At 36.5% G+C, this 16,058-nt stretch overlaps 1 protein-coding gene across 1 annotated transcript in view; it reads right to left on the bottom strand.

The window, feature by feature from the left end:
• The window catches only part of ABCA12 (ATP binding cassette subfamily A member 12), a 326,573-nt gene that overhangs the window by 52,747 nt on the left and 257,768 nt on the right, over positions 1 to 16,058 (bottom strand). The window contains exons 41-43 of the mRNA XM_070956774.1: positions 12,094 to 12,148; positions 6,815 to 6,992; positions 113 to 228 (exon numbers count right to left, since the gene is read on the bottom strand). Coding sequence (XP_070812875.1) covers positions 113 to 228; positions 6,815 to 6,992; positions 12,094 to 12,148 — 349 coding nt within the window. The remainder of the gene's footprint in view (positions 1 to 112; positions 229 to 6,814; positions 6,993 to 12,093; positions 12,149 to 16,058) is intronic.

The raw sequence follows: 16,058 nt of genomic DNA, 5'->3' as shown, positions 1-16,058 counted from the left end.
TAAAAAACTGACTTTTTAAAATTACTTTTCAAAATAAGTAATTTAAATAGCTCTGTTCAAAACTATAATTGGAGATTCCATTCAAATTTAATCAAGCTATCCAAATCCTTACCCAAATAAAAGAAGAAGCAGGAATACAGCCAACAGGTTATTGTCATTGAAGAAAGCTGGTATCTGAAAAGCTGAAATAACGCCCACTGAGAGTATAACAGGCACCAGAAAATAAACCTGTAGAATGTTCATAAATACAACTGATTAACAGAGACCAAATACTAAGCTTAAACTGGATTTTCTTCTAACTATGGAAAAATTGCTAACAAAGGAAGCAAGCATTATTTACAGAGGTCCTAAAAAGAAATGGCTATAGAAAGCTTTAATCTGGAGACAAACATTTCTAACATAGCTCAAAGCAATTTGAAAGAAGTAGTGTATTTCAGAAGGATGAAGGCTATTTGTGACTGCTAGTTGAACTTATTTTGAAATAATACAAAAATCTGCCAACCAGAAAAAAATATATATTAATTAATATAAACCATAGTCCCTTCTCAAATGTTTTTTTAATTACTCATACATTATTGGTGTGTCAGCTCTTCCAAGTTTTGTTATTAATTATTTTTACATGTCCAGTCTAGAAAAAAGCATAATAATATAAAGTACATTTTAAATTGTAGAGCTGTAAGTCAGTTAGGTGTGAAATGGTAGCAATAACAGGAAGAGAGAAAAGGTGTGAGAAGATTATTATAAACAATTAAGTTTACATTTAAAAATAATGACATTGTGAAAAGCTAAAGTCTGTAAAGCCTTTGAATTTATTAGGGTTGCCAGGTCTGCTTCCAAAAAATAGCGGACAAGTGGGGGGAGGGGGGGTTAAGTAGTAAAAAAAAAAATTACAATTAAATTATATATTTTCTTACAAACATTTTAACACGTATTAAAATAATCACTTCAAAACTTTACTTAAAATTCAAAACATCAAATATATAATAATAATATGTAAAATATTAAATTACATTTTACTTTGTTGTCATGTGTATTTTTTATTTGACTGCGCAGCTTTGATCAATTCTTTGTGTTTAAGGAATAATTCTTTAATTTCAGTACAACATTGAGAAATATTAAAAAATATACAAAGTTTACTTCGAACTGATGGTACAAGCAGTCGGTTACATTCGTCAGTCCACAAATTTCCCATGACACTGAAAATTCGTTCAACGTTTGCATTTGATACCGGAATTGATGCACAATACTGGAACAGTTTCAGTAAACTCGGAGCTGGCTCTTTCTTGAAAAAGTACGTCCACTTATCAAGGGATGAATTGCCCTGCAGATGAACATAAGCTTCTTCTAAGGCAGAAATTTCATCGAAGAGAGTGTTGGGTGGAAGTTCTTCTCGCCATGGTGATAATAACCAGATGTTCGTCATTTCTTCTAAAGTTGGAGGATTATTGCGATCAATTAGATTGAAACAATTTAGCGTCTCATATACTGAATCAGTGAAATTATACCACTTTTCTAGGTACGCAATGGCTCTTTGATACACGTTGATGGCTTCTTTCTTGAACTTTTCCACGGCATTCTCAGGCAAATGTTTTTTATGTAAGGCAAATAAAACTTTCATTCCAAAAACCTGCTCATCGTATTGTTTTTGCAAAGAATCACACAGCTTACACATGATAATGTGAAGATCACATGCAAGAATTTTCTTGCTTTCCAGCTTCAGTAGGGTGTCTTGCATTATTAACATGAAGAAGTGCGTGAAATATAAATACAATTCTGAAATTGTTGGTTCCTCGTCCTTTGCGAGTTCATTTTCCTGATCCGAAATAAGGTTCCAGATAACCTTATGGCACTCATCAGATACAAGAGAAATAAAATACGATTTTAGAGGTATCCAGTTTAAAAGAAGTCTTTCGACCGCTTTAAACAAACTTAACCAACGTGTTGGAACATGGCGCAAAACTTCATGGAATTCTGGCTCGCAAAACTCAAAAAATGATTTCAACTCTTCTCGTTTCTTCGCAGAATTCGAAAATTCGGCAAAAACCTTCAGCACTACATTTTCGATATCAAAAGATAACTGCTTTAACGCATTTTTTGCGCTGTTGTGTAAAATGTGATTATTGCAATGAGCAGCTACAATATTGTCATTTTCCAGCAATAATTTTTGGTAAACAGATTTGTTCACTCCATAATTGACCGATGCATTATCTGCTGAGTAAGCTGAAACATTATTTATTTCCAATTCATTATCACTAAGAACTCGACACAGCTGATTTTTTATTGATGTAGAATCTTCGAAAGAATCCTCATAAAAGTCTAAAATTTTCACACAATCCTTCTTCACAAGTAAAATATTGTGCAACAACGGGATACATTTTGCGATTTCCCTTGTTTTTTTTTTATTGAAAAAGTTTTTCAAATACAAATTTTCCCCCTTTTTCCCCCCCTCCTCCCTAACCCCCCTCCCCTCCCCTCCCCCTGTAACTTCTTCATAATAAAACCCAAATTCATAACAGATTATATAATACTTTACCATCCCCTTACTCCATCCCCATATACTGACCCTTTATTTCTAATAAAATTATCATATCCCCCTTATACTATACATTTCAAAATGACATTCTACTATAACATTATATAATAACTCCTAATTTAGCATAATAATAAATCAAATCTTTTATGTATATTAATCTAACATTTCAAAACAACCTTCCGCTATAAAACTATATAATAAATCCTAATTTAACATTTATTCAGTTCATAGTCTATCCATTTCCTTCACCCTCATCGTTATATCTCTTAACTCAAATCTTTTACATATATTCATATCTAAACATAATATCCCTTTTCTTAAACTAAACAATCAATAAACTAACCTGTCTCCACCCACTTTCCTACAAGACTACCATACTTAATAAATCTTAATATCTTTATTCTTCTGCCCACTCCCCTAAAAAATATTCCCTTATGTAAATAAAATCCTCTTAAAAAGACTTTAGGCTTGTAATCCATATAATATCTTCTGTAATGTCTTTCAGATGGATTATAAACTCCATCACCCATGTTAGGGTAACATCACATCCTAATTCCAACAGTATGTTCGTTATCTTCAATTACTATCTGCCCCCATCAATAGCAAATATCTTCATATTAAAAAAAACAACAACAACCACCCGAGTGACTTTATATTTGTATTCCATATAGTATCTGTAGAGGTGTCTTTTATCCAAATTATTAATTCCAACCACCGTAATAGGGTAACAACCAGATCTTCTGTGTGCCCCAATCCCATAACTCTCTTGCCTTGTAACTCAGCATAAACGTAATATATTTATCAAAGAATCCGAAAAAAAAAAGATAGTTCCAATCCAATCAATTTAAGGCCCTTTTCACATCCCAAAAGTACAGCACTGCAGAGGTCTGTCACTCTCCTCAGGATAAAATAAACCAATACTTTGCCAATTATCTTTTCATATATTCAATCATCTCTTAAATAACTGGCATTACACTGTTGTTTAGTTTAAAAGTTTTTGTTTTTGTGAGACCTGCTTCTTCTTTTCTTGACTTTTTGTGGGTTGGATCTCCATCCTGAATTCCTTTCTGTAAATTGTATATCGACTATTTGGTTTTCATGCTGATCTATAACTTGATCTTGTTGGTTTTGCTTTTGTGGCTTAAATCTTTCTGGTTCTATAAATTGTATATCAACTGATTGATTTCCATGCTGGTTTGTGACTTGATAAGTCGTTACATTAGAATCCAGAACCGCCTCTCTTGTATTAAATAGTCCAGCTGAGACCTCTGAAAGAGAATCCAAAAGCGGCTCATCTGTAGAGACCTCTGTAACTTGTTTTTTCTTCATTACTTCCATCTCCTTTTGCTTTTCTTGAATTTCTATCTCTTGTTGATTTTGCTTTTTAAGGACCTTGTAGTAAAATTCTTCCGCTTTTTCAACAGTATTTAACTGATATCTTTCTCCTTGATATCTCAATATTATACCCACTGGAACATCCCACCTGAATAAAATATTTTGTTTTTTTAGCTCAGTCACCAAAAGTCCAAATTTCTTTCTATCTTTTAACATCTTAGGCGGCAATTCTTTATATATCCAGATTTTTCTCCCATACAGTTGTGGAGTAGAATTAAAGGATTTTTGCACAATATCATTTCTTATTTCTTTATCTGTGAAATAAATCACCAGATCTCTAGGCAGTTGCCTTTGCTTTGTAATCCAAGAATTTACTCTATAGGCCTTGTCAATTTTACAAGATACCTCCTCAGGATGAACCTTTAAAATCCCAGCCAGAATTTGAGCAGATATTTTTCTTAGATCATCTCTGTTATTTTCCTGTAACCCTCTCATTCTGACCGCAAATTCTGTGAGCCTGTATTGCATCATTACAACTTCTCTTTCAATCCCTTGCTTTATATCTTCTGCATTGTAAATCTCGTGACCAGCTTCCTTTTTAGACTTTACTTCTAAACTATTGTCTTGAATATTTATCAAATCATTTTCAATTCTTTGTATTTTATTGTCCAAATTATAAATCTTATCATCAACTTCCTCCATTTTAGACTCTAATAATTTGATATTTGTATCCATCTTTATAACAACTTCTGAAAAAGCATTAGTCACTGTTACAATCTTTCGTTGCAGATTATCATACTTTAGTTGTATCATTTCTTTAATTTCCTGCCTTAATTTTTCAAATTTCTGGTTCACAGTCTCATGATATTTTGCCATTTCCTCCTGAAGAAATTATTTTAAATTAAAACCATTCTGCAAAGTCTGTAGGCTCAGAGCTTGTTCATATAATTGTGGAGGGGGAGCACCCCCCCCCCACTGCTTGTCTGTCAGGCTTCATTAACTTTAACGCCATCCTACCAGACAAAAAAGCTCTTTTTTTAAAAAGAAAACTTTTCCCCAAACAAGATCAAATACAGATCTCCAAGAAAAAAGAAACTTAAAATGGATATTTTCCTTCTAGTCTAGCCGGCACTGTATATTTCGCTACTGTGTAGCTTATTACGGAAGGACTTTCACTTTCGGCTTTCTTCTCAAGCCTCAGCAGTCGCCATTTTAAACTTATTTTTTCCGTTCAAATAGAAACACTTGTAAAATCATTAAAAATACTTGTGATTAGGGTCCCAGGTACAAATCTCGCTCTCTTCTATTAATCCATCTGTTATTTTATTAATTGATCCAGTCCCGGTGCCTAGCTCTGCAAAAAAAAGCAGAGTCCTCCCGAAGCCCGGAGCATCGGCGAGGGAAAATAGGGAGCCCCGCTCTGCTCGTCCCCAAGAGCAAAAAAAAAACTCTGGGGACTTCGCAGAGGGCTCTACCTACCCTCGCCTGCTCTGACTCACATTTCCACCAGGAAATGGAGTTTTTCGAGCCGCCTTTCAGATGTAAAGGCGGCTCTTTACAGGCAACGGGGCTGGCGGTCACAGAGGACCGTCTGGCGGCGACGGAAGCCAGACAGGAAGTCGCGATTTCCCTTGTTTGATGCGTCAGTGGAGAGAGAAAATGGAATTCCAGTTTTAAGATCATTGAGAACCAACTCAATAGAAAAAGGATACAAAACCTCATTGACAATAGCTGATGATTTGGTTCTTCCACAAGACATCTATTTTACAATTTCTGAATCATCAAAAATTTGCTTCATTAACTTAATACCGCAATCTTGAGACAGGAAAGAAATATGGTGTTTGATCCCATGGTAAGTTTCAGCCATTTGAGCTACAGTCACTTTCTCACTGAAAGAGGAGTCTTTAACAATGAAAAACGAATTGATTCGCTTGTTGCTGGAAGCTATTTTCTCCTTATCTAAATGATTTTTTGTGCTTGCATGCTGTGTGACAGCTTTTATACCATTATATTCAATTGTGAACGATTTCTGACACAATTTACAGTAGGCCGTTGTATTTGTTCTGTCAGTTTCGTTGTTGGTAATCCATGTAAAAGTAGCTTCCCAGTCTTTGGTGTATTTGCACACTCCTCTCTTTTGTTTTAAAGAATTCGAAATCTCACCGCTATCACTCTCATCACTCGAAGCCATTTTAGGTCAGTCGACACAAGCTACAATACATTTTAAAAATGTGAACCGTACATAATTTTATAATATATTTTTATTTTAATCTCATCATTAATTTTTTCGGAGAATCGAGTTCAATGGATATTCGATCTTTGTCTCATTCTAACTTATGAAAAAAAAGACAAAACGCGATTCTCCTATCCTTATTCTCTTAGACTGTACAGCTTTAGATTACATACCATTTCATCATAAAGCTTTTGAATAAAAAAAATGTCCACTATTTTGTGAAAAAAAATAGTGAACATAATGTGAAAAAAGTGGACTGTCCACTCAAATAGTGGACATCTGGCAACCCTAGAATTTATGTTGATATTTATTTGAAAATATTTATAAATTACCCCATATACAAGATGGAATAGAATCAATCAAAATAATGAAATAGCTAAACTACTAAGAATATTTTGTGTGTGACACGTTTTACAACCTTCTTTCTTTGAATTCTAAAAATTTGATTTCCTGAAATAAACTGCCTCCTAGGTGTTCCTAGGTTAGAAGTCCTAAATTTTAATTATAGCATGGAGTTTTATGAGTCAGAATATAGCATGGAGTTTTATGAGTCAGAATAAGTAAGTGACTCCTGCATTTTTAATATAGCAATAGCACTTAGCACTTAGGCAGTACATTCTAACCACTGCACCACCAAATATAGTTATTATTTTTTTTGCTTCATTTCATCATGTGGTATTTTCCATATTATATTTAAGAGATAAGCTACTCACCATGTCATAAATGAAGTTAGTCACCCAGTAGCTGGTCACACCAAGGCCAGAGATATGCTGTAGCTGTTTTGCCTTTGTTTGATGTTCCTTGACCACGTAAAGCACAAAGCTAGCTGTTGTGATGGAGTATCCAATCAAGACTGACATGGACACAATGATATCTAGTAAACTACTAAGCCTGAGGAGACGAAAAAGAAATGAAAACATTTTTTTAAAAGATGAACAGACCAGCCATGGCCAGCTCCAGCTTTTAAGATGTTCTATACAAAGAATCTTCTAATGGGTCTGACTATGGCTGGAGTTCTCTGGAGAACTGGCTTAATTTTCTGCATTGTCCAGAGTAAAGTTAGGCTGGAAGCATTGTAAGAAATTCAAAATTGTCTGAGTTAAGTTATTGTTCCTAGGAAAGTTGATCAGGAAATAAAAAAGAAAGTGTACAATGTTAGCGCCCACCCCTTTCCTAGAAGAATGAAATATTTTGAGAAATATTAAAAAAGGCAGAATATTATATTTCCCTAAAGGAGAAACATGCTCTTGGAAAGCAGCCCCCACTTTTCTTAATAGCCCCAGCAGGACTGGGCAAGCCTATCTACAAGACAAAAGACCTTCAGCTCCAGGGTGATGGGATTAAGACATGACCCTCCAGGACATAATAGGATTATCTACTGTGTTTCCCCAAAAATATGATCTACTCCAAAAGTAAGTAAGTCCTAGCTTGATTTTTACAGATACGCCCAATATAAGCCCTACCCCCAAAATAAGCCGTAATTAAGACCCTGCCCACTCCAGGGTGCACGGGTAAAAATTAAGCTAGGGTGGGGATCAGTGGTGGGTTGCCTCCGGTTCCCACCGATTCTATAGAACCAGTAGTAACCGGCGGGAGGCCCCACCCACTGACTCTGACATCATGAAAACACTTCTGTGCATGCGCAGAAGCTTCTGCGCTTACGCAGAAGAGTGCATGCACACGCAAAGCGCACACACACGCACGGCCCCATTGCGAACCGGTAGTAAAGGTAAGTAGAACCAACCCCTGGTGGGGATGGGAGAGAGCTGCCCTACAATTTACCTTTGGACAGCTCAGCCCATTTCTTCTGCAGCCCATAAGGCTTTCCTGAAGGCCTCTGTAGCCGATAACAGAGCTCCAGATCTGGAGCTATAGTATCGGCTATAGAGGCCCTCAGGAAAGCCTTGCTGGCCTTGCCAGCCGAAGAAGTTCCTGAAGGCCACAGGCAAGTGAGGTGAGTCAGTGGATGACATCTCCCTCCCCCCCCCCAAAAAAAGACCTGGTATTAGACAGGGTCTTATTTTGGGGGAAACATGGTAGCAGCAGAGCTCACCACATTGCAAAATCACCTGGGGACATTGCATCACCCTCCAGGATTCAACCAAACTTCTCAGTCATAGCTACAGGGTTAGCTATGACCCCTACAACAGCCAATAGAATACATGTTCCTGCACAGGAACAGGACGTTCAAATGCAAAGCCCAAGAGAAGGTATAAAAGCCACCCTCTCTCAACTCCATGTGGTCAGCTGCCCAGAACCTTGCACCACCATATGGTTCTGCTTCATCAATAAATGGACACTCTTTCCAATCAGCCTCCAGCCTCCATTTTGTCTCCAGTGTCTTTCTCCAAGCTTGGAACTGAACCAGATGGATATTTCTTCCAACAAAAGGAAGAAAGTTAAGCACTGACTATGAGCCCCAAATGTTAATGACCAGCATGCAGATATGTTTTATTTCAGAGATGTAAAATAATAAAATATAAACCTTTATTTTTATTCCATAATCTTTTTTCAAAACTGAACTGACACTTGCTATCAAAAATAATTCAGGATCAATTAATATGTCAGAACAATTATAGTTAAATATGACAACTACTAAGATTAGTAAGCCTGAAAGAGTTTATGTCATATGAAGAGCCTTGGTAGTACAGTGGTCTACGCACCCTGTTATTAACACAGCTGCCTGCAATTTACTGCTGGTTCGAATCTCTCCAAGGCTCAAGGTTGACTCAGCCTTCCATCCTTTCTAAGGTAGGTGAAATGAGGACCCAGTTTGTGGGGGCAATAAGCTGACTTTGTATAAATATACAAAAGTATGAAGGCTATTGCTTAACGCATTGTAAGCCGCCCTGAGTCTCCGGAGAAGGGTGGCATATAAATCAAATTTTTAAAAAAAATTGATTTGGTGCCAAAACATTCCTTCCACATTCCTAAATATCACAGAGAAGTGTTCTCTTTGTAATGGAGAACCTGCAACATGAAGGGTTACTGCCCAAAAATAAATTGGAAAGCTAGGCACACAAGGGTTTTTACACATGGTACTACTTCCACTCCTAGTCCTTCCAACAGATTTTGATGGCAGCTGTGTAATCCTTTTCACTCCCAGAAACTTTGGCATGCAGGGAAAGGGATTTCATCAGTGCTTTCTCTAGCTGACCAGTAAATGGGTATTAAAAATCAGTGCTTTACCCCCAAGTGTTGCAGGCCCTGAAGAAACAAAAATCCTCTTGTTTCTCCACTCATTGCAAAAGGAAATAAAATCATTTGCTATCCTTCTCCTATTTATGTTTCCAAAACTTGTGCATGCCAACCTGCCCCAAAACACTAAGCTACTGCTATAAAAGTGCAGCTGTGAATCTGTGAATGTGGAGAGTAAGATATTAGAATAACAAAGTTCTGTTACCCCTCACACTCCACACAAAAGGCAAAGAAAAAAAGATTCAATCACCACCCCCCACCATCCACCACCCCCACTTTGTAAAGTACCTAAGAGAAGAAAAACAGAATTCTGGTTCAGTTTTAATCCTGTTTGCTTTGCTAGTGATAGTAAATATCACAATATGGTAGTGATGGCGAGTGGTGGTTCGGAGAACCGGTAGCAAAAATCCCTGCCCCCCCAACATGCCCAGCTGAGCCGCACGATCATCAAAGGCTTTTTTTTTTTTACTTTTAAAAGCATTTTTTCTACAACCTCTTTGCCCGAAAAAATGCTTTTAAAAGTAAAAAAAAAAAGCCTTTGATGATCGCACGGCTCAGCTGGGATTGTCAGAGGCTTTTAAAAGCATTTTTTTCTCCACCCTCTTAAGGTTGTAGAAAAAATGCTTTTAAAAGTAAAAAAAAAAAAAAGTTGGCCACGTCCACCCAATCACATTACCACCACCACCAAGCCACACCCACAGAACTGGTAGTAACAAATTTTACATTTCACCACTGATTCCTACCCAAATATTACTTAGAAAACATATTATAGTCACAGGCTAGAAATACGCTTGCTATATATGTAACCATTAGTAGTGATGATGTTTAAACCTTTACATAGTTGGAGATATACTGTATTTTTCAGACTATAAGACACACTTTCCTCCCCCCCAAAAAAGAGGGTGAAAATCTGGGTGTGTTTTATAATCTGAATGTAGCCCCACCCACCCACCGGCCTCCACCCTTTGGCCTCTGCCTCCCAGCAATTTACCTCCTTGCAGCAAGCAGCAAACAGCTCATTTCAGCTTCAGCACAGCCTAATTAGCAGAAGCAGTTGATTGTCCATTGGATCGGCCTCCTGACCCTCAGCTGTTTCAGGCTGCAGGGATTGCTATTGCCTATTGCCACCCGGGCCTCCTGCAAACAGGCAAATTGCTGGGAGGCAGATTTTTTTTTTCTTGTGCTAATCAGGCTGAAAACGAAACTAAAGCAGGCTGTTTGCGTGTTTGCTGTTTGCTGCAAGGCAAATTGCTGGAAGGCAGAGTTATTTTGAGTGTTTTATGAGTCTTATTTTCTTCTTTGTGTCCTTTTGTTGTAAAATTTCTGTCTAGAATTAACAATTAGCTGGAATTTAAAAAGCATTTCACTAACTTAATTAAAATGTTAACTGAAGGAAAATAAAGAGAGGGGGAAAAAGCTTTACATCTAACAGATTGCGTGCTGAATAACTTACTGATTCTGATTACAATACCAATCTATGCAAAGAAAAAAACTTAAAACAGTTCCAAACTGGTAAAATTTCTTATTATTTCCCATATCCATGCACTGGCATATATCTTGTTTTCCTCCCCAAAAAAGGTAGGTGCGTCTTATAGTCCGGAACATTTTATACTCCGAAAAATATGGTAGATTATTTGAGGGAGCATCTCTCTTGGATACCACGCTTGATAAACCTCTGCCCACCCAGGTACTAAGGTCTGCTGATAGGGATGTCTTTTAACAATATTCCATCAATTCTCATTGTTTGTGGATTCTATATTTGTGAATTTACCTATTCATTCAAATTTATTTGTAACCACCAAATCAGTCCTCATGGTCATTCATGGATATGTAGAGCAAAAAAAAAAAAAATTGAGTTACCTGGTGCACAGGTTTCCAGCTGAAATATCAGTATTGCTAATTCAGTGTTTGTGAAATGTAGCTGCTGCTACATTCATGTTGAAAGCATCTACCAAGATGCTTCCGGGTTGAAAGGATTAGCCAGTGACATCACCGTTGCCCAGGGCACACCCACAGGGACTCTTTTTATGTCCCTATTATTAGCCCATTGAATAGGGGTACCTATTTATCTACTTGAATTTGCATGCTTTCAAACTGCTAGGTGGGCAGGATTTAGGATAAATTGATGGGAGCTAATTCTGTCATGCAGCTCGCTCTCGGGTTTTGAACTGCTGAGCTGTTGATCTCTCATTGGTCTTCTGACTCTCAATGGTTTTGAGAGTCTCTCAATGGTTTTCTGATTCAGCATCCTAACTACATGAGACACTATGTGTTCAGTGTTTGTGGTGTCTTTACAGAATGTAACATAAAGTTGGCTATATGTGGATATGCAATAATGGGCTTTCATGGCTATGACATTTTGGTTATAGAATTTCTTCCTCCCTAGAGGCCAGGCTACTAACTAAAGTCAGGTTAACAAACTATGCTTTTGGTTGCAGCTATAATAACTCAGTTCCTATTCTATTTTTAATCAAATAATTTTACTTACTTTTTGTTGAATTGTTTATCTTGATTTTAATGAATAGATGGATAGATAATAAAATTACAGAAGTTCATAAATATTTAAATATATACATATTCTCCAGCGCTATGCAATTTCTTGTTCTACTATTTGGGATAATATTTATGATAAATTCAAAACATACTGTATAAAACATAAACAGTCCCTATTCACAATGACTGACATGCATATAATATAATCTAGATTATACTTCAAAGTAAATGTAATGCAAAAGATCAGGCTATTTTTCTTACAATTATATTAAGGAGAAAAATGATAAAATTAACATCTTACATGGCTTGCTCTTGACTCTCTCCACCAGGATAAGGATGAGCAATAACAGAAATGCCTACAATAGTAATGAAACACATTTAGGGACTTTATTTCATTATTGAATATAGGTGCTAGTTTAAAAACTGAAAGATTTAACAGTTTTATATTTCTGCTATTAAGGTAAAAGGCAATTTAAATGATCTATAGCAAAGGTGTCAAACTCAAGTCCCGGGGGCCAGATCCAGCCCACAGGGTGCTTAGATCTGGCCCATGGGGCTGCCCTGGAAACAGTAAAGGACCGGCCCATAGTGCCTCTGCCAGTGAAAATGGAGCTCTGTTTTCAGAGGGTTGCAGGAGGCCATCACAGTTGAAAATGGAGCTCGGGAGCCTGTTTTCACTAGCAGAGTGCTTGGGCCATCACAGGTGCCCCTGACATGAGTGACATTGAGCTGGCCATGCCCACTCTGACTCCCCCAAGGTCAAACACAACCCTGATGAGGCCCTCAATGAAATAGAGTTTGACACCCCTGATCTATAGCTTTACTGCGAGAAAAATATTTGAGAACTAGTTTAGAAAAAAAAGATGAATGAGTGGGATCAAGATGTATAAAATAATCTTGATTGTGAAAGTGGAAAGAGGAATTATCAGGGTTATCCAATTCAGTTGATTGGAGAAAGATTTAGAATAGAATAAAGAAAGTTATTCATATATTGCATAATTAATCCATGCAAAATGTTCCTCCTATCCTTTTGAATCAAAGGGCATTCTTTCTCAGTTTTGAGAGCTGACGTCTGTTTTATGTTTACACAGTGACTACTGTGTAGCTTGAGAACTGTTGATTTCCACCTCATTAACCTGAGTGGTGGAGCAGCATTCCTCCAAACATCAGTTACAAGGGAACAACAGTGGCAAAGTATGTCTCCATCTAGGCATATACTCATAATGCCACAATTATGTGTAAACTATTTCTGAATTTTATTTTGTCTAATGAAAATTCACTGGCAATTTTACATAAATCAATCTGAACTTCCAAAAGCATGGGTAAATTGGGTATTAAACATATTTATTTATTTATTCATTTGTCAGATAAATGCCTCCAGAAGTTGTGAATGCTCCATCGCTAGAGGTTTTTAAGAAGAAATTGGACAGTCATTTGTCTGCAATGATATATGTATAGGATTGAGCAGCGGGTTGGACTAGAAGACCTCTAAAGTCCCTTTCTACTCTGTTACTGTTATTCTGTAAATTTTGAAATCACCTCTCTCTCTCTCAGAGAATAACTAGGAGTCACTTTGTAAACATAAAAGACCATGAAAATGTGGCAGTATTGTGCTAAACAACTATGGCTGATATTTTAAAAAAATATTTAGTGATTAAAATTAAAGGGAAACATAAGAATGATATTAATAAAAATGTGCACATTGGTGCCAGAACTTGTAGAACTGAAGAAGATGGTATGTGTAGATGCTGAAGGAGGCAATATATGGAAAATCAAAGATACAAAAAATAATAAAAATCAGTCAGGTATTATCTACAGTGGCAGCAAATAATATTTTTATAAGAAAAAAATTATATGGGGTTAAATTTAAATAAAAAAAATAAATTTAAATTTGATAAATGGGATGTATAACAAAATTCATTTTGAGTGGAGCCAGGATACCATTATTATACATATGGGATTTTTTAGAATTTGTTGGTTTATGTTGCTAGGAGTTGTGGTGGCGCAATGGTTAGAATGCAGCATTGCAAGCTAACTCTGCCCACAGCCTGGAGTGCGATCCTGACAGTGTCATGGGTGCTGTTCCCCAAGCCAAGGTTCGCAAAGTCAACAGCCTGACATTAGCAAAGGGGGAAGAGTATTGGAATGCAGGGAGGAGATGGGGAAGGGGAAGGGAAACCAAAGTATGCCAGCCCAGGAATGCCAATACCAATAGCACTTAGACTTATATACCTTTTCACAGTGCTTTATTGCCCTCTCTAAGTGGTTTACAGAGTCAGCATATTGCCCCTGAATGAGGAACATCTGCTATCGAAGGTCACCCATCCAAGTGCAAAGGAGAAAAGCCCATGAAACTGAAGGCTCATTACCTGAACAATATACCAGCACCTAGTTGGACATTTGTTGATAACCATGGAGATGGCGTGGCCAGGGAAAAGGGAAAGTTAATTACTTTGTCTGCATGTGGAAAATGTCAGAACCAGCTTTACCATTCTTCTGTAACCATTTACGCTCCAATAAAGTATACTCTTGGCAAAACAATAGCCCAGGAGTCTTTCTTCATTGGGCAAATGAATGAGATGGTTAACAGATGGGCTCAAGGCTGACTCAACTTTCCATCCTTCTGAGGTTGGTAAAAGGAGGAGCCAGATTGTTGGAAGCAATATGCTGACACTGTGAACCACTCAGAAAGTGCTATAAAGCATTCACAACTTCTGGAGGCACTACAGTATATAAGCCCAAATCAGTGGTGGGATTCTACCGGTTCTACCCGGTTCGGGCGAACTGGCAGCAGTGGCAGGATGCTCTGCCCACCCACTTGATTATTATTTGGTGCATATATTGTGGTAAGAAGCATTTGTTTTTGCTCTGTTTCTATCTCTATCATTAGAATTCTTCCCTCCTCATCTGCATATATTTGTTTTGATTTTAGTCTTTCCTTGATATATATTGCAATTCCTCTTTTTTCCCCGTTGTGCTAGTGTGACATAGAGTTTCACTATCTTTGGGTTTTCCAGTAGTTTACTATACTGTTTCTTGATGTGTACTTCCTGCAAACATATAATGTCTTCATTATTTCTTTTTGTCTCTCGATTTGCTATCACTTCCTGTGTTTTTGTCATTGCTTCTTGTATCATTAATAATGTTGTTTGCATGCTCTGGATGTTCAGTGTTGAGCTTGCTGTCTCTATTCCAAACATACTCTCTATTAAGCATTGGTTTGAAGGCATTGAAGTTATAGATGCAGGATTTGAAGCTGCTTTCTTGCTTATCTTGGTAATAGTTGTTGTGCTCATCATTTTCCCCGGTCGAAAGAGATTTTTCCAAAATAACATGCAATAGTTTAGCTATTCAAGTTCCCTCTTTAAAGCCTCCACACTCATATATTTGTTAAACAGTGGTCCTATAATAATAGTAGTAATACCTACAATATGCCTTTAAATATATAAATATAAATATGTAAATATATATAAGTATATAATTTGTTATAAATATAGAATCCTTATACTTTAAGACCGATTTATGTAGATATGTATAAGTATGCAAGTCTATAAAGATTATATACTACTATTAGCTAAGTATAAGATATAAGATATAAGAATTAATGTGATTATTCTAATTATAATATCCCAAATTTTTGACAGTTTAGGACAAATTTATGTAAGTTTATAAATATAAATAAGTATATATAAAAATGTATACAGACTATGTAGATATATTAATTTGAAAGTCCACCAGTCCTAGCTTAGATACTTAAGTTTTAAACAGTTGTTTCACGTATTTCAGTTAATTCTATTTCCTATATTTCTTGTAAAAGTTTATATATATATATATATATATATATATATATATATATATATATACCCCCTTTTTATTTTATTGTCCTCCCATGTCCTTCAGCAAAGTTTCTCTTTTTCTCTTCCTCTTCTTGTATTGCTTCCCCAAAACAGTTCAATATCACCTCAATCTTGCATCATTTCTTTATGGGACCTACTTTGTTGGTTCTATCATTCCTCTGGCCCCCAGATGGCACTCTCATTCTCCTTGCACAGTACAATTTTTTCTCGTTGTTAAGGTCCAGAATTATACAGTTCTAAAGTCTCTGCAGTTTATAGAATTATAAAGGTTATAGAGTTATCCGATTGTAAGTTTTATAGTCACCAAAGTTCTATTGAATTCCACTTCTAATCAGTAGTGAACTATGTATGGCCAGTCTGTCACTGTTTAATATACACAATCCACTATTCCAGTCTCTTACTCATCAAA

The sequence above is a fragment of the Pituophis catenifer genome, unplaced genomic scaffold, assembly GCF_029215685.1.
Source record: "Pituophis catenifer annectens isolate HBS135680 unplaced genomic scaffold, rPitCat1.0.hap2 SCAF_1, whole genome shotgun sequence".
Taxonomy (NCBI): Eukaryota; Metazoa; Chordata; class Lepidosauria; order Squamata; family Colubridae; genus Pituophis; species Pituophis catenifer.
The sequence above is the reverse complement of the archived record's forward strand: the minus strand, read 5'-3'. Positions and strand labels throughout refer to the sequence as shown.